At 46.1% G+C, this 25,107-nt stretch overlaps 1 protein-coding gene across 2 annotated transcripts in view; it reads right to left on the bottom strand.

Moving 5' to 3' along the window:
- Window positions 1-69: 69 nt before the first annotated feature.
- ATP6V0A4 (ATPase H+ transporting V0 subunit a4) overlaps window positions 70-25,107 on the bottom strand; it is a 28,439-nt gene continuing 3,401 nt past the window's right edge. Inside the window, exons 4-21 of one of the 2 annotated variants that reach the window (XM_063320342.1) lie at window positions 24,261-24,355; window positions 23,108-23,233; window positions 22,029-22,123; window positions 20,875-21,001; window positions 20,193-20,275; window positions 15,766-15,859; window positions 14,076-14,288; window positions 13,508-13,658; window positions 12,596-12,735; window positions 12,129-12,286; window positions 11,552-11,645; window positions 9,672-9,790; window positions 8,619-8,652; window positions 6,942-7,049; window positions 4,942-5,076; window positions 3,912-4,029; window positions 1,801-1,972; window positions 70-703 (exon numbers count right to left, since the gene is read on the bottom strand). In XM_063320342.1, coding sequence (XP_063176412.1) covers window positions 610-703; window positions 1,801-1,972; window positions 3,912-4,029; window positions 4,942-5,076; window positions 6,942-7,049; window positions 8,619-8,652; window positions 9,672-9,790; window positions 11,552-11,645; window positions 12,129-12,286; window positions 12,596-12,735; window positions 13,508-13,658; window positions 14,076-14,288; window positions 15,766-15,859; window positions 20,193-20,275; window positions 20,875-21,001; window positions 22,029-22,123; window positions 23,108-23,233; window positions 24,261-24,355 — 2,156 coding nt within the window. In that variant the 3' untranslated portion in view covers window positions 70-609. Of the gene's footprint in view, window positions 704-1,800; window positions 1,973-3,911; window positions 4,030-4,941; window positions 5,077-6,941; window positions 7,050-8,618; window positions 8,836-9,671; window positions 9,791-11,551; window positions 11,646-12,128; window positions 12,287-12,595; window positions 12,736-13,507; window positions 13,659-14,075; window positions 14,289-15,765; window positions 15,860-20,192; window positions 20,276-20,874; window positions 21,002-22,028; window positions 22,124-23,107; window positions 23,234-24,260; window positions 24,356-25,107 lie in introns of both variants that reach the window. The other variant, XM_063320333.1, reaches the window with a different exon arrangement.

Genomic DNA, 25,107 nt, shown 5'->3' on the forward strand with positions numbered 1-25,107 from the left:
AACGTCTATAATCCAGTGCTGTCAAACCCTGGAGCAAATCAGATAAAAAGAGGGTTGTTGTAGTAAAGCATGTAGAAAATTGCAAGCCTGCAATATGATCTGTCTTTTGAGCTGGTTTGCATTGTGTGCTAAATGAAGGGCTGCAATCTTATAAGGGACTTAATTGTTGTCATATGATCAACCACAGCTTGAAACAACAGCCGAAACATATTTTCCTCGGAAAGGAATATGCCACAAAGACAAGGCAGTAAATGGAGCAAAACACATGCCAGTTGATTATTCATAACTAATTTAATTCAAAAGCTGCATGTCCTCTTTTCAACCAAGCAGTAGGCAGCGCTGACCCAGTCAAATGCTGAGGACCAGGTACTTGGCAAAGACATCAGTGGAGCTACTCAGACAAATGTCCAGCCACCCCGGCCGATGCAGTTCAGCTCTTGGCTGATACAGCAGTATATGTGAATGCAGCTAGAACATTTTCATCTGCAGCTGCTCTTCTTTCAAAGGCCACATCCCGTTCTGTTTCATCTCATATACCCTACCCTGTTGGTGAGGGACCACAAGAAAATAGAGCCTGGTCCCGAGAAGCGAAGCAGCGATGCATTGGTTTCACTCTTCTGCGGTGCCATCAATGATGTGCTTGAAGGAGAACGGAGAAAATTTGTACCCAGCTCCCACGTAGAACTTGTTCTGGAACTCCACCCTGGGGAGGAGCAAAGAGGGACATCAGTGCTGCCCACGGGCAGGACCTGCAGCCAGCTGAGAGGCTGAAACGTGGCACCCATGGGAAAGGGAGGCCATGAGAGGGTGGGCCTCTGAGCTGGGAATGTAGGATCCGTCTGGAACCTGCAGCAAGACACAGGCGGCCCAGGGAGCGAGCTGGCAGCCATCAGCTTTGACTTTCCATCAGTCAGCCTGGAAATGCTCCTCATGAGGCCAGTCGGCAGCACCTTGCCTGACCGCTAAACTGCTTCTAGCAGCTCTGAGAGCCGGGCTAACCGCCTGCTGGCTGCACACTCTGGTGGCAGACAGACATCCCCCACTCCCTGCACAATTACAAGCAACTGCACCACAGTTTGCCTTGGCAGCATTTGCCGTTTGTGGTGGGACATTATGTGCTGAAAGGGGCCACAGCTTGGGTGCTCAGGCAGGATACGGAGTTATGGTGGTGGTGAGGGGCAGTTTGTTACCTTGGTCTTTCTTTACATACTAGCCTGTTGGTGCATCTACACTGCTGTCCTTGCCTGGACTGATATCTAGCTAAGGCAGACACGAACTAACTTGAAGCTGGTTTGCCACAAACAGCCTGGAGCTCAAGCTGGCCTGATGGCACAAGCGCTGAACCAGGTTTTCTGCAGGTTTTGCAGTCCCAACTGAACTCATGCTGCTGTAGGTAGTCCCCAGCTGTCTTGTTTGATGGTAACCCTGAGCGGGATGCACAACCCGTGTTGTGGCTGTGGTGCCTTCAGGCCTTATCATGCAGGTCAAGGTGGCTTCGATGTCTCTGTGTGTTTAACAGGGCAGAACCGCAGGTTGCCGTTTGCCACACATGCCTACAGCCACCGCAGGCTCAAGAGGACAGGCACGTTGCTCCAGCGAGCAGCTCAGAGACAGAGCAGGGAGCTCTAACCTCCCTTTTGGAGGAGTCTCCCTTGCTTCCTTTGGCAAGGGGGACTGATATCCTAGTGCACAGGTACTAGCACAGCATGTCTAACGCCACCTTGTGTGGCCACCTGTTTCCACACCCTGATCCCTCCCAAAGACTGCTCTGGGAAAAGCTCCAAAGACCACAGTACCTACCAGTGCAGACGCAAGGCGTGCAGAAAGGCTGACAGCCCCTCCATGACAAGCAGGATGGCTACTGTCAGCACTGCAAATGCTGCGAAGATGATGAAGATGACGATGAGGCCTGCCCAGCCGCTGTTGTTGAACCCGTTGTGCATGACCATGGTCCAAAGGACCTCTGACAGCTCTGCAAAGGGAAACAAAGGGAAAACAGTGCTGAGCAACAGCTGTGGACAGACACAGCGCGCAGTCTGGCAGCTCGCCCATTTTTCCCAGTTAGATGAGTTGGCCTAGGATAAATGTACATGACAGTAATCATGTACATGACGGTAAAATGTATGTGACAGTAGCCGCGTATGACCACCCTGCCCCTCCATGATGACTGTCTGGGGAAGGAAAGTGGACGCACATTGTTTTCCATTGTTCCCTTTCACTTTGTTAGAAGTGGATGGTGCTGTTTTGGCTTGGCTTTGCATCACAAGTCTGTGCAAGCACACTACCAAGACTGCTGTTACCCTGGCATGATACAGTCATCAGTTTAATTTGCACTTCTTTAACATGGCAGATAAGTGGAGCCTTTTAGGACTGCTTGCTGCTAAATCCCAGTGAACACGATCGATTGACATAGCCAACACATGTGTAGGTTAGGTTACAAGCTGTACTGATTGATGCTAGCTAAGACCCACAAGAGACGTTAATTCCCAATTGTTCTTCCAAACCACTTCTCTTAGGGTGTCATGGAGAAATTGTGGTGGGGAAAAGACAGACAACTGCTTGGTCCCACCCAAGGCAGGCTGTATTAGTGTTCGTATTGCTTGCATGCTCATAAAGATTTCTTTTCCTGCATAGTTTTATATCAACATTCACAGCACTGGTATATCTGACATGTCCTCTCAGCTCAACAATATATTCCTAACTCAACTACCCCAGTCACACAGGATAGATTCAGGAGTCAGCAATTTTCCTCTTGTGATACAGGCAAAGCAAGGATTTAGCCCAGCTCCAGATGCTCCAAGCCACTAGTTCAGCTTTCCATTTTGCCAGTCACTGGTCCTTGAGCCGTACTGAGATTCAATGACCTGTTACTTTAGGTGACAACAGATGCAAGGGATATTTTGAAACTGCTGCCCTAGGGAAAAATATTCCCATTACCACCAGTTTGTAAAGCTGCAAAGGAATATGGTGGTTTTCAAGGCACAATTCTGACAAAACACACAGGACTTACCTTAGCTAAGATTTTTAGCTGGTTTATTTTATTTTATTTAGATACTTGTCTTCCATCTAAAGCTAATGTGTATTAGCTTCTACTCGACTCCTGCTAAGCTAATTTCTGTGCCAAGAAGTACAGCTCACCCCTGTCAATCCATGGCACACCCCCCCTTTTGTTTTCCTTTTTTGTGTGCACAATTCTTTAGGGCAGGCGCAACTCCTAGCCAGAGGCAGTACAGCAATATTAATAAAAAACATTTCAGGAAAATTAGAGTGCTTGAAAATCTGAAGTTCCAGCCTGAGGCAATTTCTAGTATCTGAGCATTTGTTTTTATCTTAAATCAAGACAAAAGACATTGAAATGCTGTACATTTCTCATGGAATGAGAGGTTCCACTAAATGTTGCTGGGGAAAAATCCCAGTGAAAATGACAAATACCAGGAGTTCTCAAACCAAAACTTTTCTTTCCAGTTTGCTGAATCAAATCAAAATAACTGTTTCAAGTCATTTTGACATTCATCTGCATAGCCTGAGGCTATAGCGAGTGCCTCTTGGGAAATGAAGCTATGGTTCCCATACTGCCTTTACCTCTGTGGACTGGACTACCCTTTTGGACTGCACCTCCCACCACGCCACACACCATGAGGACTATTCCAGAGGAGTGGCTACAGAGCAGCATGGGAAAGGGGCCTCAGCCAGCAAATGCAGTCAGGAGCCACCAGGAATCACCACTGAAAACTGAGATGGCCACCATGAAACACTTAGATTGATCTGACCTGAAGCAAAACATTCTGAGACACAAACATCCACAAGGAGAACTTTGATTTTATGGGGAAATTCGCAGCAATAACCAAACACTGGCAGAAGTAGTGATCATCACAGCATTGCTGGTAACTAACAGGTAGTCAATCACTCACGTGCGTGGGCTAAGCTCAGCGCCCAGAGTCGCAAGTAGGATGCTGTATTGGAGATGCAGCCAAGGCAGTATTCAATGGTATGGATAGCTTGGTGGACAAATGTGTCTCCAAAATTGAACTGAAACAACATAAAACCAAACACGCTTTATTGGTTCTTGGTTCAGGGCTTCGTGGTTAACAGAATAACGCTCTGTCAGGTTCTTCAGACTTCTCACAGATAAAGAGACTGCTTTGAAAAGTGTCAATTCTCTATGGTCTTCCCATACATTCTCCCCAGAGAAATACACTTCCAGCGAAAAGCAAATGCTCAGGAACCAGCTCATATTCCAGTCTTACAATTTTCAATCTGGAATAAGATGGCAATCCAATTGCTATCAATCTGTGATTTCTTGTAGAGACAGAAATTCTGATATTTTTCAGACTATCTGCCTATTGGCATACACGTTTTGGGAGACATCACTGAATAAGCGTATCTTCTAAGACTGGGAAGATTCCCTGTGACAGAGAACAGTCAGCCATATCCACAGTCAATATCGTTGGTATTCCCAACTGCTACAAACACCTTTGTCACTTTTTTAGCTGTGTTTCTGCATAGTGCAGAAGGCCTTGAAAATATCTGCCAAAGGAAGACTTTTCTTCCTAACCAGCACTGCAGGCTGCCAACTTTTCAATGCTCCATTGCAATTTAAAGGAATGAAAACTCACTGACTCTTGGGGAAGGCTTGACCTTCTCTGGGTGCAATGTGGAAGTGAAACCCACACCCTGGGGAAAGGAAAGCTTGAGGTTTGTAAAAACTTGAGGTTCGCAAGAATGCCTACCCTCATCAGGCAAAAGTAAAGGAAAAATTTAGAGGAATTCATTCTATTAAAATTCAAAGCTTACTCTGTTTGGAAACACGAACTGTTGTAACAGCATGTCTTGGTATCTTGTTAAAAAGAAGGGCTGGCAACTCTGCAAAAGCCTTCTGCTTGACTTTGTGTCTTCTACTATTGTGTCTGTCTGAATAATTTTCTGCCCACATTTGCTTACCTCTTCATCATCATCCTCATGTCCTCCATGGCCACCACTGTGGTCTCCCTGGGCAGCTTTCTTAGAGTGATTGGTCTCTGGGACATCTACCTCATTTTCACCACCAGGGTTTCCTGAGATGGCTTGAGACCGAATCTTTCAGAAAGAAAAATGTAATACATCTTTTGTGTCATGCTACAGGTTGATATGAAAATGAAGCAGACCACGGCACAGAACTCCATCAACGGCCTCCTGATGGGTAACATATGAAGGACTATATCATAAACATGAGGACAATTTCAACAATGGTCAGTCACCATGGACCACAGAAACCAAGTACTCCTGCCAAACGGCTAATAATACTTAAATATTTTCCATCCTAGAGCATTTCCCAGTGATTCCAACTAATTTGGAGCTAGTTGCTAGTCCCACAATGCACCCTTTACACCCACCACCACAAGAAGATTAATCACTTTTGGAAAATGAAAAAACTGAGACACATTAAAGCTGATGATCTCAATTAGGTGGGTGCAAATCAAAGGAATTAGCACCAAGTGAATGGGAAATGGAGCCTGAAAGGATCAGGTGACTTGATGAAGGTCACACCATTCCTGAGATACAGACAGAAATACAATTCTGATCTCTTGATTCATTTTAAATTGACAAAAATCTCATGACAACCCATCTTCTCTCCCTAATCATTCTTTACAGAGATTTTCTAGAGGCCTGAACAACGTGATCTGAACCTCACTCCAGAAACAACAGCACAGCGTAAGAATAGCCCTATGTTATATGCCTACAGCAGCCCTATTATGCAGCATATCCAAATACGGACCTCGCAGCTTCTGTCAGGTTCTGTCCCGTCACTCTTTATAGCTTCCAGCAGGTTTCATGGGCAAGGTCTCATGATAACATATTGTTTCCTATTGCAACAGTAATCATTGTCACGCCCGCTTTATCTTTGCTTTACCTGAATGTCAGCATAGAGAACAGACTTCGTTGCAAACACATAAATCTGGGTAAATGTAAGATGTCATCAGACAGCTAACATATGAAAATCAGGAATGGAAATACAGGGGCATAATAGGAGGTGGGTAAAAGCTGTCAGATGTTGCTAGCATAAAAGCAGGAGATGGAGACAGCCATGTCAAGATTTCATCCAAATCCCAGAAGAATAACAAAATAAGAAATTACAGCACAGAGGCAGGGCTGCAAAGGTCTCCTGGGGATGTGGCTTTCAGTTATAGGTCAGAAGTGACTGGGTTGGAAAAGGTCACGCAGCGCAACCAGCATCTCTTTCTTCAAATGGAAACATCTGTGCCCTATAAAAGGTACTCCAGGCACTAACTCCGACTATAAAGAGAAGTAAATCCTGACAGACAAGTAAAGTCCTGTTAGTGCAATAAAGGACAGAATTAATGAACAACTGGGAAATTGCAGCTGCTGCTGTTACGTGCTGAAGAGCTGGGCAAACCACAGAGCCCATGGGAAGCAGGGCTCTGTTACTGTGAAGGCAATCACTTAGGGAAGAAAGCACCGCTTGAAAGCAGGCGACAGCTTTTAAATCAAGCTTCTCCTCCAAGCAGTGTTGATCTCTCCAAGGCCGGGAGTATCACAGATGCCCCGTTCCTACAGAGCAGCCAACCAGTGGTTAGTGGTAGTTGTGGACCCCGAACTGAGGTCTTCGCCCTCTGTTGATTTTACCAGCATTTAAGTCTTTCTAAACCTTCTCTCATTTTGGATAGGACACTTGAAAGAACTCAGTGTGAGCCTAACTCCTCTCCCAACAAATAGGGTATGGTCTTGTGAGCAAAGCTCCTGCTTCCCGTCCAGATGGCTCAGCCAAATGTCCATACACACGCTCTCGGCGCATGTGCTGTAAAGCACAGCTTGAAATTACCAGAGAAACTCTGAGATCAGAGAAAAGCAGAATTAGATCACTGCAAACAGTTTTGTGGGTCTGTCGCCTCAGCTTTGCCTTTTCTGTACTGAATCCCCCTCGCCTGATCCACATCCCTTACCATGCGTCGTGCTTTCTGGTGGTTGGCTCGGAGGATGAAAGGTTTGATTAGGAGCATCCAGGGAACAGCAATCAGGGCAAATATGACCAAGAAACTCTGCACTTCTTTCTAAAAGACAAAACATGAAGAAAAGAAAAAAGTTACTTTACTTCCTTTAGTCAACTACATTTATGGTTAGAAACCTGATTCTACAAAATGGTAGTTTTTTATATAACAGATATATTCCCTGTATTGGTTGAGTCCCCTCTGCTTATAAGGACATGAAAATAAACGTATACTGCTTAACGCTCCAGAAACCACTGCCGACTAGAGATGGTTGGAGAACTGGAGATGAAACACTTTCATGTTGGAAAGGGCAAAACCCAATGTTACTGACTTCATCCTGGATCTCCAGTGTCCCAAGTGAATGTCCTAGCTGCTGAGTGAGCCAGTCAGTCTGCCTTGCTTTGAACAAAGTAGAAATGCTGTAGTAAGAGCCAAGTAATCCAAGTCTTCCCCTGAAAAAGCAGGGAATACAGGATTTGGTCTACATTTGCAATTACAGAAGGGAATTGAATCCCCATAGCTCATGTTTGATAACACATGGCCCCCACAATATAAGGTGTTCTTGTTGCAGTCTGCCACCCATATTGCTGTCCTTACATAACATTTTGGACTCCTAGAAAAACAAACAAACAAACAAACAAAGAAAACTCCAAACTACAACTTCTGTATTTTTTTAAAGCTGACTCAGATCTCTGATCACCTTATGGTTGATCCATACAATCTTTGCATTCATACTACCCAGGTGGATGGCACAGACAATTACTGGTGAAGTAGCGAGATAGCAATATGAGGGAAAAAATGGTCATCTTGGAAAGGCTTTGGGTTGTTACAAAGCCAAACATTATCTAATAACTTTTTGAAGGCTTGGAAAACTGTTTTCCCAAACTCCCCTGCAGCCTTAACACAGTTACTTGGAACTGATCAGGGCTCTCTACTAACTCTGTCTCACCAGAAGCTGCTAAAACTGAGCTCATGTTGTAGTGCCAGAGTGTGTAACTGTATAGATGTAGATGCATACATGTGGCTGGAGGCAGCATTTGCTTGCAGGTTCTTCATTGATGCTGCTGATGTAAAAATCAAGCAAGAAAAAAAATAATCTTGTTCTGAACAAATAAATAGAGATTACTTTGAAAGAAGTTTTCTCTAGGGGAGATTTTTTTTTTTTTTAAAGTGAACTCCCCAAAGGAGATATTTCTGACAAAAAGCTGCCAGAAAATCCCCTAGCTCCTTCTATTTTTTAGCTGAAAATATAAAGTTTTCCAAAGAAGAAATCAATAATTATCAAGGAAAGGAGAGGCTTCCTTTGTCTCTAGCATCAGACTCTGCCAAGACTTCAGGACAGCACATCTGCAATACCCAGTTCTGCATTTCTCATCACCTTTCTTTCCTTTTTTCCCCCAAAGTATCTTAAATTGCATCATCATTCTTGTAAGGACACTAAGAATGAGGTTTTCTCTGCATCGCTGATTGATATCTTCTCTGTCCTACCTGTCTACAAGGCCAACATGACTACCAGAAGAACGAACTTCTCTTATGTGACTGGCACTTGTGATAGCGCTTCTGAGCCTGTTTCACAACACCCACTGCAAATCCAAAACCAGCTAGAGTGGATGCAAGATGCTTGATCCATACCTGATGCACATATAATGGCGCATTTGAAGTGTCACTGTAATTGAACAGAAACATATTGATGAAGTGGATGAGGATGCTTGGTGCACTCTGGGATGAGTGGACGTCAAAATGACACCATTTGAAAATAATCATGAAGACCAGGTAGCCAAAAAGAGAGAGAATAAAAATCATCTCTGGAATGAACTGAAGGATAATGTTTATGTATTTCTTGAAGTAGCTGGAAGGAATCAGAAAAGATAACTGCAATTAATACAGTACGTATTAATACAATGCTGTGCCCAAATATGGCAGTACTGTTCACTATTTAGTTTTTGGAAAATAACATGAGAAACAACTATCACTGGCCAAGAAAGAAGTCTGTAATTGCACCTCAAAAGATTAATACATTGAAATAAAAGCCAAAAAAACCCCAAAAAACAAACAAAAAAAAGGGTTAATTTACAAAGTTAATCAATATGTGCTGAGGAAAGCCAGAACCAGGCGTAGAATCAGTTCTGTCGGGGCAGCTCTTCTCATCTGCAAACACTTTCTGTCCTTGAAGGTCACTACACACCTTTTTGGAGGGTCTCTCAATACAGTAGTGTCAGCCCCTTCACTCCCTCACCATCTCTTATTTTTTGCTACGAAATACAGGGCCAGAGGTATATAGACATGCACACACACAGGCACCGTGCAAGATTTCAGTGTGCTTTGGATTAGACCAAAAGAGTTTGTCTTTCAAGACAAAAGTTATCAATAGTGGGAGGTGCTATATAGTTATTGTACTTTAGTATTTCTGCAGAATCAAGAATATAAGAGAGAAAGAAAAAAAAAAAAGAGTTTATCCAAGAGAATATCTGCAATGCAATGGCCATCCTTCAGGCCTTTGGGCTCAGCACTCTCTACCAACAGTGGTGTGAGTCAGTCAGTGTATGAGGCATTTCTACTCGCCCTGGGGAAAAGGCAAAATTCAAGTCATCAGTCCAAGATATGAGGCTTTCTCTGAATGAAGGACACTAGTTTCGGGAAGAGGACCTGTGCGCTGCAGCAACGGGTTTGGTGAAACAAACTTACATGTGGTTGAAGAGACTGAGTATCACCCCAAAAATCATGTGCACAATCCCTATGACAACTGACATCTTCATTTTGTAGGAGTTCAGGAAAGTCAGCTTGTTCGATGCAACATTCCAGATCTTTGGGGAAAGGAGCAGAGAGAGACAGAAGAACAAGGTTTTCAGGTGTTTGCTCAACAACAGATTTGTGGAAGTTGTTGCTTTGATGCCATCAATTTACTCCTCCCAGTTCTAGTAAGAAGAAAACAAGCACAAAAATCTAAATGTTCCTTTACATACTTCTCACTCTGCCAAGCTTCTCATATAAAAGGTATGAAGTATTATCCTTGTTTGACAGAGGAAATAAGAAGAATCTAAAATGATGTAGTGACTTTGCCTCAGTCCTCCAGAAACTGATGCAAAGGCTGGTAGCAGAACCTAGATCTTTTCAGTGTCATTCCTTGCCCTTAGGCTGAGTCGTCTCATTTAGCAGAGGTGGAAAGGCAGGAGAAAATCCCTCCTGCTGCTATGGAAATTTGTTCCACCTTCACCAGAGAAGTACTGAGGGCAGAGCATGTTCAAACATTTTGTTTGAACAAAATACCCAGCTCATTCCAGCTCTTTGGCCATGGAGATCAGATTATTGCCTGCCTCTCTGCAGTAATTTTTCATCTGTGTTAGGACAGTAACCACATGCTTTTTCTCAGTCCTGCCTTTATCCCATTACAGAGCTCCAGGGTTCCTTCTCCCTTCTTCTAAAACTTCCTAGACCTCAAATTCTTCTGACCCCAAAGATGGTCAGTAGATACCTCTTTGCAGACACTAAGTATACTACCTGAACAGAAAGAAGGGAAAGCAAAACATTAGCTTTTGTGCCTTTGGCATGCATTGCCTCTTCTATGGCTATGGAAGAGGCTGCCTAGCCTCTTCAGCTCAGGGTGACTCTTTTCCAAGATGTACCTCAGCCATCCTGCCAGGACTTGCAACATGCAAAGACCCATCCATCGTTCTGGGCAGATGACGGGGATAATTTCCACAGAGAGTGCCATGTGGGGGCTGGTGCTTTCCAGTCCACCCCTCCCCTGCCAGCACTTGTCCAGCCGTTCCTCCCACCCAGCCAGGGCTCCCAGCCTCTCGAGCAGGCAGCAGCCAGGGTGGAAGAGGATCTAACTTGGGTTAACTTCAATTAGGGACGTGTCGGGGCAACGTACAGAAAATTCAGCTGAACTGGACTGCCTATGTCCTGGGCAGAGCTTTAGAGACGGGTTTGTGAAAAACTTACTACAAGGTCAATCTCTCTGCAAACCAGGGGAAGCCAGCGTTTCTTTGTGTGATGAGCTGAAATGAGAGCGCATCCAGCAGGACAGAGGTTAATTGGCTGATAGGAAGATTGAAACAGGAAAGCTTGATGTTAACAACTACATTTCAATATGTGATAAAGAGAGAACGGCAAGAAAAGGGAAATAGGACACAGAGAAGAAAATGTGGGTAAGTTAACTAATACTGGCTTTTACTTCACACTCCATGTGATAAATAGACTGCGTGGACATCAGGACTTTGCCTTCAAACTTGTGAGTTAGCTCTAGAATGGGTTAAGTGCTCAAGTAAGGAAACTGAGTCCAGGAGACTGGTGACAGAGCGGAGACTGCAGCACAAGGCCACTCTCCAGCAAAATCGAAGTTCCTTCGCGATTACCATTTTGCTGCTGCCTGTGCAAAACTGTCAGCAGTATATATCCTTGATTGCCAAAGAAAAGCATCACAACGACTATGTAAAGAACAGGCAAAGAGCAAGAAGTGGAAAGCACGGCTTCAGGAGAGAGAGCAGGGAGCTACTGATGTGCCTGGTACGTAGAAACAGGATTGAAATACAAATTATCTTAGAGCAATTTAATTTAATTACCGGATCTATTCCAAATGGATATGGATTTCCAGAGTAGACTCCTGGGACTGCCGGATCCAACTGCAGCACCGTATTGTCCAGAAGCACATCCTTACTACAAGAGAAAAGGGAAATTACCTTTGCAGCTTTATCTCACCGTATAAGCCTACAGTATATTTATGTGAGAGGTGCTGAGGATCACCTCATGGTATCTGTCACCAACTCCAGCCCTTCTGTGAACTGTTATCCTGCGCTTGTGTGCACACGCATGCGTGTGTGTGCATGTGTGTGTAAATGGCTCTTGCACAATGATAGTCTCCATCACAATGGTAATTCTCCATACATTAGTCCCAGACACCTGCAGATTTTTATGCACATCAGTGCCTGAAGAAACAGGCGTGTTGCCGGGGACTCTGCATTTCCATTTCAATAGTGAGTTCATCTGCGTGTGTCAGACAAAACCTCTGATTCATTCATGACTGCATCCACAGCGGGGAGTTCTTCCCTTCCCCACACAGACAGTCACTGTGTCTTTCTTTCAAAGCCTAGGTGCTCCTTTCAGTGTGTTTCCACTTGTTTCCCACATTTAGCCACTTACTTCCAAGTGTGATTTTTAAACATGGGGATGATATGCCAGGAAGAGCCAAAGATGTTGAATGATTTGGAGAAGCAGTCGTTGTAGATGAAGCCAGTGTACATGGAGAATATGCCCATGAGCAGGATCAGGTAGCGCCCGCTGAAAAAGGTGTTCCAGATCTGCAGGGGTAGAAGGCGGTGCCAGTGACCAAAGTACCTGCAGTCCCATCAAGTGGTGGGCCTCAGCCAACAGGAGACATGATTGTACTAATCTATGTATATACAATTATTCAAAGGAATAATTCTGGGTCCCTTGGGCCCATCCACGTCTCTGTGTAGAAGTAGGCAGAATTACTTGCCAAATCTCTGCCTCACGAGCATCTTTGAAGGATACACACAGCCTTTGGGAGGCTGGATGCCCCCTTTATAAAATGGGGATGATGAACCTTTTCCTATACTGACAGGGTGTACCAGCTCTCTGGTACTTACCTCATTCGTGCTTTTCTGGGCCAGAAGGCTCTTCTCATTAACGACCATCCAGAGTGCAAAGCCCAGCATGACAGCGCCATGGCCACAATCCCCAAACATCACCGCAAACAAGAAAGGGAAGGTAATGATGGTGTACGGAGCTGCAGGAAGGAAAGGACAACAAGCTCAGCTGCCCCTGAACAAAAAGGCCTCAGCAGAGAAGCAGTCCACCTCAATGGACCATTCCTCACAGCTGCTGCCCATAAAGGCCTCCACAATCTGACTGCCTCACCAGGCAGTCAGATCTAGCGCAGAACTAGATTTATGATCAGAAAGATTGGCCAATTGTATGATCTTCATCTTCCTTGCATTTTTAGCCTTAATTTCCTGTGTCACCATAATAAACACCATGGGTAGACAATTGCATTCTGTTTTACAACAGAATAATGTGCTTGAAGTTTACTATCATGTTTCTCAGTCTTCTCAGCCTCAACAATCTAAGTTCATCTGATCCTTTCCCGTGGGCCCCCAATTCTAGGTTTATTCTCATTGGTCTCTTTGAGATTCTCTACCATCGTTTCACACTTTTCATGGGTCCTTTTGGCCTTTTTTTGCCTCAGCAAGATGAACTCAACTTATACGTGTCTTGTGAGCTTAGGTCTATTCCACAGAGCTGCTACCTCACCATTTGTTCCTCATCCTGTATTTGTGTACTTCACTATTCCTGCCACAGTCAACCACCGAAGACCAATGGCCAAATTCTTTGCCTGAGAAAATCCATGCTTATGCCCCAAACAGTATCAATTTTTACCAGCAGAAAATATGGTTCAGATTCTCAATCAGCAATGAGGGCATATTTTAGGATAGTGACGGAGCTCGAAGGCTTTACTTTGGCTCTAGCAATCCAGGTGCAGGTAGCTGAGTGTTTCTCACCTGGGTTCATCTCCCTGTAGTTGCCCACACCGTATGCATCCACAATGTTCTGAAATCCAGCTGTGAACTTGTTGGTCCTGTTGAAGGTGGGTGGTGCCATCCTGGTGTGTATGGCAGTGAGGATTGGGGAGATAGTAGAGCCACTGCGCTCCTGCAAACCCAGCGACAAGGATGGACACAGTCAGGGTGGCTAGCAGAGAAGAATCTGTCCCACAGCACCACGGTTTGCATCCAAACATGCACAGGCAGCAACGTGAAAGCTCGGCTCAAGAGTGTTATATCTCAACTCTTTTTCTAATATCCAGATTTTTCCATTTTCTGTACTATTGATTTGTTCAGGGAAAGCTGCCAGTACTGCTGACTCGTGGGTCGATCACAAATCTGCTAAGATTTAATGCTGACCTTAAACTCCCTGAGGCCAAGTGATCATGCGACAACCTCAACTTTAATTAAAACAGAAAAGGCAGCCCAGCATTACGGTAACAGACAGAATTCTGAACATATGCTCAACATATAAACAATGCAGTCTGGGTGGGAGCTTCAGGGACCCAAAATGTTGGTCTCTTACCATTCCCTGATGGAGGGCTTTTTTTATCCGGCCAGCGTCAGCCACTGGGAACCAGATCTCTGCAATGACGCACTGCTGAGTGACGTCGATGTTACAGCAATTCAGGATGTGGTAGATGGCCTTGATTTTCTTCACTTTGATCCCCCAGGACCACAGGTTGGCTGCTGCCTCACGCAGCAGTCGCTGGCGGTGGGACTCAGTTTGGGTTATCACCTGTAAGCACAGCACAGGCAACGCTCGAGACAGGAAGGCGTAGGTGGCATGATCTACTCAGCAGTTACTTGGGGAAGGCAGGTCAAAGAGGGCTGTGGAAAGGCAGCAATTCATATGAATGAGTGGGACACCCTGGAGGGCAGCGTGTGCAGGTCTGGACACAGGAGCCCTTGCCATCAGCTGCTGTTCACTAAGGACTCTCCCTGCATGGCCACAACTCTCTGTAAGTGTAGAGGAGACCATTGGGAGTTACTGAGCTGTGGAATCGGCTCCTTACCCAGTTTTTTACAGACTGGTCACATCTCACTATGCACTCCCACCCTTCCATCTCCTGTAGGCAGCTCTGTGCCACAAACTTGGGGCACATCACATCCATGAGCACGCCTGCACTGCTAGAGCTTCAGCTCATGGCCCTGGTGGGACATCCATGCATCATGTAGCCACCACAGTGCTGCTGCATAAATGAGTGATGGAGGTAACATGTTAGGAAGAGAACCTGTGTGGCCTACAGGCGCTGAAGAAGTCTAGCTGCCCACAATGCTCAGGGGTGAAAGTCAGTTTGGAAGCGGACTTGCGTGCAGCCTTCGCATTCACAGACATCCACACAGAGGGTGACAGTAGGATGTCCTTCACCAGATGGGCCACCTCAGGCAAACAGGGGATCCATTCCCTCCTGCCTCGGGACACACTGTCATGTGTGACAATACAAAGGTCACTGGCAGGAGTCCCTCCAACAGGTGTGAAGTCCTTATACAGTATATAGATATACAAGCCACTGAGCATGTATAGCAGCTGAACTTGTAATTTTCAGTCATGACTTAACTGTTGGAGTAGAGGTTGGACACTTGTACCTCAACAACAGCAGTCTTGGCTTTCCATTGCTAGTGTGAAAAGCACCCCAAGATTTCTTTGATAAATAAAACCTAATTTAAATATAAAAGAAATCTTTAGAGTCCTCTCCGACCCTACTATAGTTGTACTACAGTTGTGACTGAACAACTTTGTGAGCTGCTGAGGGAAAAACCATGCTGTAAGAGCCAGATGAAACCATTTGGGACAATGTGCCATTTGGTTACAATAGCTGTAGCCTGCTCATGACCTTAGATCCTACCCTGTAGCCCCATACCCATCTAGGTATGGGGCTACAGGGTGGGATCTAGTAGCCCAGGTGGTCTGAACATCTGACCTCTGCATGGCCAACAGCAACAAGTAGTTTTTGAGCCCCTCATGTGGGAGGCTGTCCCCCAGCAGCTCCTGCGGGGTGTAACTGGGCAGAGCATGAGCACTGGCTTCTGCAGCCGGCAGGGGGATGGCTCCTGGGCTGGTGGCTTCATCCCCAGCCCTTGGCCAGCGCTGCACAGTCAGCTCCCAAAACAAGGCTGGGATCTGGCCATAGCCACAGGGTTTCAGACAGCACAAATATCTGGGCAAGTCGCACTTGCAGGGTTCAGACCCCAGTAAAGACGCTGCCACTTACTGTGTTTAAATCCTCAATCCTTGTGTTGACTCCATCAAGCATTTCTCGGCGCTCGGTGGCAGACTCTGGACAGGGATAGACCGTGGCACGAAATCTAGCCTCAGTAAGAGAAAAGTGAGAAACACCATTTATTCAACTGACTTTTTCCTCCTCTGGACTCTTCTCAGCTCAAAGTCAGGGAAACTGGACTTTATTCCTCACCCAGTAGTATACTCTTCTTGCACACTACAAAGTTGCTCCTGCTCTCCCAGAAAGGTCCAAAAAGGTACATTTATCTCTTAATGAGAAAAAGGATCCCTTTTCCTGTTCTAGCTGAAAAAACACTCCCTGTCTTAGGTACTACAAGGTACATGACACTATACAGTGGTCAGCACTAATATGTAGGCACTTCCCTTATGCCCACAAGCTGCTTGAACTGCAAAGCACCACAAAAAAAAAAAAAAAACACCCTGGCAAAGGCAGCCCCGTTAAAGCAGCAGCCGACAGATGTCCCTCTTGCACTGAGGCTGGAAAAATACCGTGTCCCTGTCTCTGCACTACCCTCTCGCAGGCACTGGGGGAAGGCATCAGCTGAGCTACTGCCGCACAGCAAGCAAACACCCTTCGTGCGGGCAGGCTGTGTAAGAAAATAACCCTGTAAAAAAAAAAAAAAAAAAAAAACAAACCAAAAACCACGTCAACCGACTGTGTTTCCAGGATAAAACAAAAGGAGGATGGCCGTACAGCCGGCTCCTGGTACACCTGTTTGGCTAGACAGCTTGGGAGCAAGGGAAGGGTGGGTGAAGTATTTTAAATACCTGAAAATGGCATCTGTTGTGTCAGTTTACATGTGGCCAGGCCAGTATACATGCTTTTATAAGCTTACCCCCAGGGCTGTATTTGGGAGATTCACGTGCTTTGTTTAATGTGGGCTTCTAATATGTGAGTGAAGGTCTTGTCTCCATGTAGGTGTTGTATACTTCTCCATCTATAGTATGTGACATGACCTTCTCCACTGTGGTGTTGTAAAGCCACGATATGAACCCAGTACAGCCAACTAGAAAGAAATGTGTTGCATACCTCTCTGAAAAGTGTACAGCTGCCTGTCCTGCCAGCAAAACAAGTCCCTGAGTACACTTCATGCACGAAGAGCAGGCACGAGGAGTTCCCACTGGGACCTTGCAGATCACAAGGTGCGCTTCTGCAAGGCTCAGCGCCTGCAAGCTTTAACTGAGCTGAGGTGCTGCAGCAACTAAAATAGCAGAGATCCCTCCATTATTCCCTACTTGTTTTGTTCAGTGGCATCTAGTGCTTGTGCCAGCCCTGCCACTCCAAGGGCATTATAAATGTTGTCCTTCAGTATTGCCCCAACGGGTCTGCAGGAAGAGATCACTCGTCTTCAGAGAGTGGAGATCTTCCACCACCTTCCACAACCAGAACCACCACCTAAGGCAGCACACTTCCACCGTCCTGCAGTGGCATTACGTTGAGTTAGGGTTGCTGAAGGGCTGCCTTTCTGCACGTGAGATGAATTAAAAGAAGATGTAACAGGGTCATAGGGGTCTGTCCCTGTTTAAGAGACAAAACCGTGCATGCTCTGTGTACAGATAAGCGTCATGTTCTGGCTTTGTCTGAGCACAGAATACATCACCACCTGCTCTCCAAAATCAGTTCCAGCACACACACAAGTGAGGACAATTGCAAATTGAACCAAACACGCAGCAGTTTCCTAGAGATCAGCCCAGAGCTGTGTGTAATGACAGCACGCGCTCCTCAGCTAAACTTCCCTTTCCAGAATTCAATCTCTCCTCACTCAACACCTGGTATTCCTTTCCAAAGGTTATTCACCCTGCCTAATTATTTCCATCTCCTTATTCTTCACAGCTCTTAGTTCATCTTTAATAAGGATTTTTAATCAAACTTGAAAGCTTATTCCTCCGTGCTGTACAGTTCCCCCGTTTCCAATAACGTTATTGCAGCAGTGTTGCTTTGATCTTTTAACAGCCATTTTGCATACTGAGTATCAGCTTTGCCCTAATGGCACAGACATCTCTGAAAGCTCCAGGAGAATTCAGCAGGGAATCCTTACATTGATAAACCCAGTTTAGTATTCACATTAGCACCGAGGCAGCCGCAAGAAAAGGAGAAAAAGAAAAATTCTTACATTTTCCTCCTCCCTGCTCCCTCTACACCTCTACACTAATAAATTTGTGCATGGACTTAATGCTCATGAAATTGGCAGACTAATGTTACCAATTAGAGTCAAGCAGGGACTACAAGCGTAACCTGAGGCACACTGCTCTGCAAACAAATCTTAGCCTGCCTTGCAGGAGACTGCCTTATACCAGTCCCATGATTTTTGCAGGATATTTACTTGTCATGAGTGATGACTTAGCGCTAAGCAGAAATGTCCTGCTGGGGCTGGAATGACACCGCCATCTGCTTCAGGCATAGTTAACCCTGCCTTAAAGATGGACCAGACCACAATGTTTTGACCTGCGTATCAGAGATAGCTGATGGTCCACAGAGCACTAAAGGAGAGTCATGGGATTAATACATTAAAAAACTGCCACTCAGCAAAACATCCGTATATATGTGCATATTAACAAGCAAAAAATTCGAAAGGGAAGAAGAAAAGGCATAAAGGACAATTTCAAGTGCAGCCTGATTAGCTGGCAATAAACTGTGGATTTGTCTTAGGTGGGTATGTTTTCCTTCAGTTACAAGAGGCTGAGCGAGACCAGTCTAAGTTTCTTTCTACGAACCTACCACCACATACATGCCACCAGCTCATGACAACTTTGCACTTCATGGCCCACCCTGCAAGGATCTGCTCATACTTCCAGAGCTGCCCGGCCGGCCCCACGGACGGCGTCGGCTCCCGGCACACTCCTGGCCACACTCTGCTGCAGAAGATCGTGTCTCCGGTTTGGAAGATTCTGGGTTCAATCAATAACAAAAATGCTGACAGGCATCGTATTGCCTGTTATTTTACTCCCACCCACTCCGGTAAAAAAATTTATTGGGCTTTTGATTGCAGGGAATTTAAAATGCTGCAGGGGGGAAAAAAAATTTAAAATCCTCCAAAATGAAGCGCCTGCAGCACTCTGTGGGCAGCTCCAGCCAACTCTAAATGTATGGCCTGGCAGCTTGCAAGGGCACCGGCGCAGGGGCGAATGCAATGATGGGAAGCGTTCACCACCAGCATCTGCCCATGAGTGCAGAAGAGGAGAAGGGTAAGGAACAGCATCTAAAAAGCAGGCAAAGAAATGGGACATAAACATGAAATTGTAATCCAGAAAGAGAAGGAGACTCGCCAAAAGCTCAAAGACCACTGGCAGCAGGAGACTGATGCTGCACAGTGGCGATGGCAAAACTCCCTCCATGTCTGAGGTTCAGGATCAGAAATCAGTGACTGACGCTAGGGAGTATTCCCCAAGCTGTCCATCCTCCCGTGGCTGCTTTATAGAGAGAGATGCCCACCTCAGGAGGGCTGAATTGCTCTCAGGATGAGCATTGCCCTCCGCAGCCTATAGAAGGCATCTTGGAGGGCCCCATTTTGAGCGCAGGAATTGCTAATTGTCCCCAGGGGTCTGTCGCATCATGGAACTCAAGTCAGTTCTCCCGTCTGGATGAACTGGCCTTCCTGCTTTTATTCTGATTAAAGGCAGGATGTAAGGAAAGACCTGCCCTGAGTGCACGTGTCGGGTAAGAGCGACGGCTCACCCCCTCCCCGCGACCTTCCGTAGCCTGCAGGCGCTTGGCTGGCCCTGCTTGGCTGAGGGGCTGTACCTGAAATGGATTTGGTGACAGCAGACAGATCCCCTCGTCAAATCTGATTTTACACTGCAACAAAGCCCATCGGTCATCAGTGTTATGAAAGAGTAACAAAATATTCGACCTGAATTATCTTTTCAAGATGCCTAAGAGGGTGGAAACAAGTCAGGCTGTATGAAGCTTTCATTTCTCTTCTGGGCTCTGTCTCTGATTACACAGATATTGCCCAAAGGCCTTGGGAAAGGGCTGAATAAACTACAGCATCATATTTTTACACTGAAATGCAGGAAGGCTTGAGAGCAGTTTGGGGATTACCCTGCTCTGAGTGCCCAAGTTTGGGCCCCTGGTTTTCAGGGGAAATGCAGAGTGTTTCTTAAAAATGAGTCCCCTTTCAGATGTCCCAAGTTAAAATCCTAGCAACTGAAGCTCCCAAGATCTTTAAGTCGCTTTGGAAAATTTAGGAGCTTGATTTCCAGGTGCCAAGGTGACGGATTATCTTTCATGATTAAGAGCAGCAGAGCTGAGGAGCAGAAGGGAGCTCGGTGGCAGAGATGACAGCAAAGGCATGGAGATCTAATCTCCAGCTCCAAATTCAGCCAGCCCAGGCTGACAGGTAAACACCTCCACAGGAGTCACTGAGTCACTGTGGCTTGCCCACCAGCCTGCCTTACCCGTCACAAATCTTCTTGATTTTTTGTTTAAGCTGCTCCCCTTGATAGAAGATAATGAACACGTTCTTCTTCACCTCTTCTCTCTGCAACACAATTCAAGCAGAATTTAAAGCACCCAGAGGAAAAGAGTTCAGTGTGGAAAAGGCGGTGTTTTTCTTTCAGCAGCCTCTTCACTGGGTTGTTCTTTTCCCCCAGCCCCAGTTTTCCAGCAGTAGTGTTTTCCCTAGATGCTGCTTCAGGGACCAGGCACAGGTGGCAGCTCTGAGTTATGGCAGAAGGAGCAATACGGACTGGAGAAGTAGGGGACAGGAGGTCCACTGGGACACAGGGCTCACCCCAGAGACACCAAAGGGAATCAACACTCCATGGCCAGCCCCAGGTGAGGACAGGCACAGTCCACCTCCCCGCTGGTCCCCGAAACACTGTCACCCTGCTAGGACTCACAGGCACCTTAACCAGCAAGGACAAAGAAGCCACCTCGATAATGGCAAAAAGGGAAAGCAATGTCAAAGGAACTTCTCCCATCCTCAGAATTTCACACCTTTCTTCTACAGGCTGCCTGCAGACACCCAGCTCTGGTGAGGCAGCCGGTGCTGCAGCACAGCCAGGGCACCAGTTCAGTTTCCACAGGTCACAGACATGCACGAGGAGCAGAATGAAGCAAAAACAGGTCGCTACCTACCGTCACAGGGTCCTCCATGGGGGTGTCCATTTCAGTGTACCTCAGGTAGATGTTTCCCCTGCAGGCTCGCCACAGTAAACGCTCAAAGGGTATCATCCTTTCCCTTTTTATTACCCCTGCTGTGAATCTGAGCAGAGTTAAAAGATAAATAAATTACAAGCCCATTTTAAGTCTTTTAGGACCTGTAACACACATGATTTCACAATCTCTTGTTTTCCATGATAGCAAGGGCTCTGCTGCCACTGTAGGCACTTCTAGGAAAGACCTTTTTTCTCAAGCCTCAATCTATTGACTTCATCCTGTTGTTCTTTCTTTAAAACATTGTAAGTCCTCCCAAGATCAATAGAAAAAGGATAAGAGACAATTCTGACTAGAAACGGTGGAACGGAGATATGCTTAAAGTCACATGAACAGATTGCGCCTGAATGACAGAGGTAGTGGTTTTGCAGTGGTAGTTTATCTTTACTCCCTCCTGTTTTCCTTTTCCCAGAAAGCATCAGACTGCGACATGCTGGTATACACCCACCAAGACAAGCCCTCTGCAGGCATGTGCTTTCCTCATACAAAAGTTGAACAGGACTTCAGAAATACAAGCGCGAGCAGCTAAAACCACCAGTCTAGAAGAACACCAACAGCTAGTTTAACCACACCTAGCTGATGTAAACACAAAAGTTGTTTGAGTCTATGCTGGCTGCTGAATTACCATCAGCGTTATGCTCAGTGGTGTTTCCATCCCCCTAACTCTCAACTTTAGTGCCCCTTTCTGTTGGAGACAAAGCCCAGTGCAAGCAATCCCATGGCTTTTTGCTGTGGTTAGACATCCATCCCAGAGGACCAGTTGGTAGCCAGCTGCCTGAGTCCAGAAGCCACAGGTAAGATGTCGTAAGATAACATTTTTCAATCAATACCTACTAAAGGCTTACTGATATTGGTGGACTGGAAGTAAAAGTCCATTTGTCCCACTGACCCATAACCTGACCATGGTTTTGATGATAACTCCAGAGGATGGTCGCTCTTTCGCCTTCATTATGCAGCTGTGCTGAGTAGGCTGGTGAGAAACCTCTGCTAAGAAGCTGAAGGAAGTGTGCCAGTGTCACAGCAATGCAGTGCAGGTGGGAAGCCTGGCTAAGTTGGAGGCCATCACCAATACACACCCCAGCTTGGCAGCTGCAGCGGCAGGAGTGCTTCTCAGCTCCAGCAGTCCAGATGTGTCTTCACTGAAGAAATCATCTGGCAGATTGGTCTCTGCCTGGAAAACATTAGTTTTAAAAACTGTTCAGCATTGTCAGTTTGAAAAATATTTTCACATTATTCTCCTGACATTTTTTCCCCCAAGGTAGATTTCCAAAGACATTGAGACTGAAAGTTCAGGAACAAAATAAAGGTAAACTATATCTTAGCAACTGAAAAGCTTAAATGACATTTTCAAAGAAGTCTGGGAACCTAGTTCTTGAGACCCACTGACTCATGGAGTGATGCAGGCTCCAAAGTGATTGAGGTGCTTTCGCAAACATATCTGTCATGGATTAATCCCAGCCAGCAACTAGGACCACGCTGCCACTCACCCACTTCCCTCAGTTGGGATGGGGAGAGCATCGAACAGTAAAAGTGAGAAAAAACTTATGGGTTGAGATAAAGGCAGTTTAATAAGTAAAGCAAAAGCTGTGCACGCAAGCAAAGCAAAAACAAGGAATTCATTCACTGCTTCCCATCGTCAGGCAAGTGTTCAGCCACCTCCAGGAAAGCCGGGCTCCATCACGCGTAATGGTTACTTGGGAAGACCAACGCTATCACTACGAACGTCTCCCCCTTCCTCCTTCTTCCCCCAGCTTTATATACACCATGATGTCACATGGTATGGGATATCCCTTTGGTCAGTTGGGGTTAGCTGTCCCAACTGTGTCCCCTCCCAACTTCTTGTGCACCCCCAGCCCACTCGCTGGTGGGGCAGTGTGAGGTGCAGAAAAGGCCTTGATGGCTCAGCAACAACCAAACCCACCAGTGCGCTATTGACATTATTCCCCATCCCAAATCCAAAACACAGCACTATACCAGCTGCTAGTAAGAAAGTCAACTCTATCCCAGCTGAAACCATGACAATATCTTACTGGCTTGCAATATAGACTGCTGGGTTTTGATTAAAAATCAATAACAGCAACACACACCAAATGAAAACATCAGTATTTTTAGGAAGGTTCCACATCTCTGTTAGAAGAGCAAGGAGGCCTCTCACCTCAAAGAAGTCCTGGGTTTTCTTCAGCAGATGTTTGAGCTCTGTCAGCTCGAGGAAGTTCTGCTTCAGTGTTTGCTGGTTCTGGTTGGCTTCCAGCAGCTCAGCTTCAAGTTTCTCCAGCACCGTCTGTTTAGGGTCCAAGCACATCCAGAAAAACTCTGAAGCAGACCAATGGCCCTTTACCAAGCTGATACCAAATCTCAAACAATAGATGGTTGGTTTTTTTCAAGGGGGTATATAGAAATATTCAATGAATGTGTCAATTAACACTGAGTTTGTAGGAAGATATTAATCAATGCTAACACTTCATTTTCCCATTGCCACAATCCCTACTGGGTGCTTTGTCCTCTTTTGGCATTAGAAACAGAATTTAGCTGACTGAAGCACAGGCAGGTAAGCGGGTGCCTCCTGTATGTGCCTCAGTTTCTGTGTTTCCCCAAAGGACATCTCAGAGCCCAGGTGGACTGGCCGTCAGTCTACTAACTACAAAAAGAGCCTACAGCAAGGCCATCAGCTTAGGTTCATTAGCCATAGGCCAAAAATTAGGTGAGGATGTAGGCCCAGGAACACACCACAGAACCACCTTGTCTTGAAGTTGAAGGCCTTGGGAAACACGATTTGCCTTCCTGGTCACCTACATGTGCAACATTTAAAAATGACCCAGTTGGTAAACTTAGCTTCCAGCCGGGCTAAAATAAAGCAATCCCCGCACATCACAAAGCAAGGCACAAATACTGGTGTCAGGCCACAATATTACTATATCACAACCGTACTCCCACCAGGACAGACAGACCTGGGTTTTCTATGCAGTGAAGCTGGTTGTAACATCAGTTCTCCTGATTTATCACCAAAAAACTTCTTATTCTCACCTACAGGATGACGAGGAGGGGGTTCTGTGGGAGTGATATGTTGGATCAGAGCTTTCACAGGGGATGGTAAAAAGACTGGGCTCCTTTAGGAACATTCAACAAGACCAGCCTTAACCTAACTGCTGAGACAGCAACTGGGGGAGCACCTCCGCAGGCAGGGAGAGCTGTGCCAGCCTCAGTTACTGGCTCCTTCTTTGCAGGGGAGGGCTCTATTGAGCATGTTACCCAGACACCCCAGTGCACATCCCCTTCCCTCTCTCCTTGGTCCTCTCCAAATTCTGTACCTCCATATCAATCATTTCCCGAGGCAGGGGGGTCTCTGGGTACTTTTCTAATTTGACTATCTCAGCATTGTCTTCCATCTCATTTTCCAGAAAACCTGCAAGGAAAGCACACAGACGTCTTGATACAGGGTCATCCCTGTTGCATCATCCTGGTCACCAGCTGCTGGTAAAACCCCTGCCAGGACATTTGACACCAAGGCGTGACAAGGGGCAATGATATACAAGAGCTGTCACAGAATCATAGAATGGTTTGGGTTGAAAAGGACCTTAAAGATCATTGAGTTCCAACCCCCCTGCCATGGGCAGGGATACCTCCTACTCAACCAGGTTACTCAAAGCCCCATCCAACCTGGTCTTCTATACCTCTAGGGATGGGGCATCCACAACTTCTCTGTGCGACCTGTTCCAGTGCCTCAGCCAGTGCACATACACAACCATCAAGAAATGAACAACTAGCAGTCTCCTTTCTCAGCGAGGATGCTGTTTCTCTTCAAGTCGTGGTCGCCGCTCCCACCACCATTCCCTGGACAGCCCTCAGCCCTCACACTGGTGGCATGGCACCTCCTTGCTTGGGGCAGTGAACAAGGCACGCAGCAAGCTCAGGTTTCACTCCTCCACTCTAGCAATGTCAAGTGCTTTCACAGTGCTATGGTGGGCACTGGCGTCACGGTGGGGCAAGTGCAGAGCTCACAGAACACATGTCCATGGGACACGAGGCGCCACGAACTCTGCAGCTCGGGTTTTAAGGATTTAAGCTCTTGGCCACAGTAAGCATAGGCCAATGGCTGGCACATGGGGGTAAGAGTCAGGCTATCTGGATTAGCCTCCAGATTTATCTTGTGATTTT

The sequence above is a fragment of the Chroicocephalus ridibundus genome, chromosome 1, assembly GCF_963924245.1.
Source record: "Chroicocephalus ridibundus chromosome 1, bChrRid1.1, whole genome shotgun sequence".
NCBI classification, from domain to species: domain Eukaryota; kingdom Metazoa; phylum Chordata; class Aves; order Charadriiformes; family Laridae; genus Chroicocephalus; species Chroicocephalus ridibundus.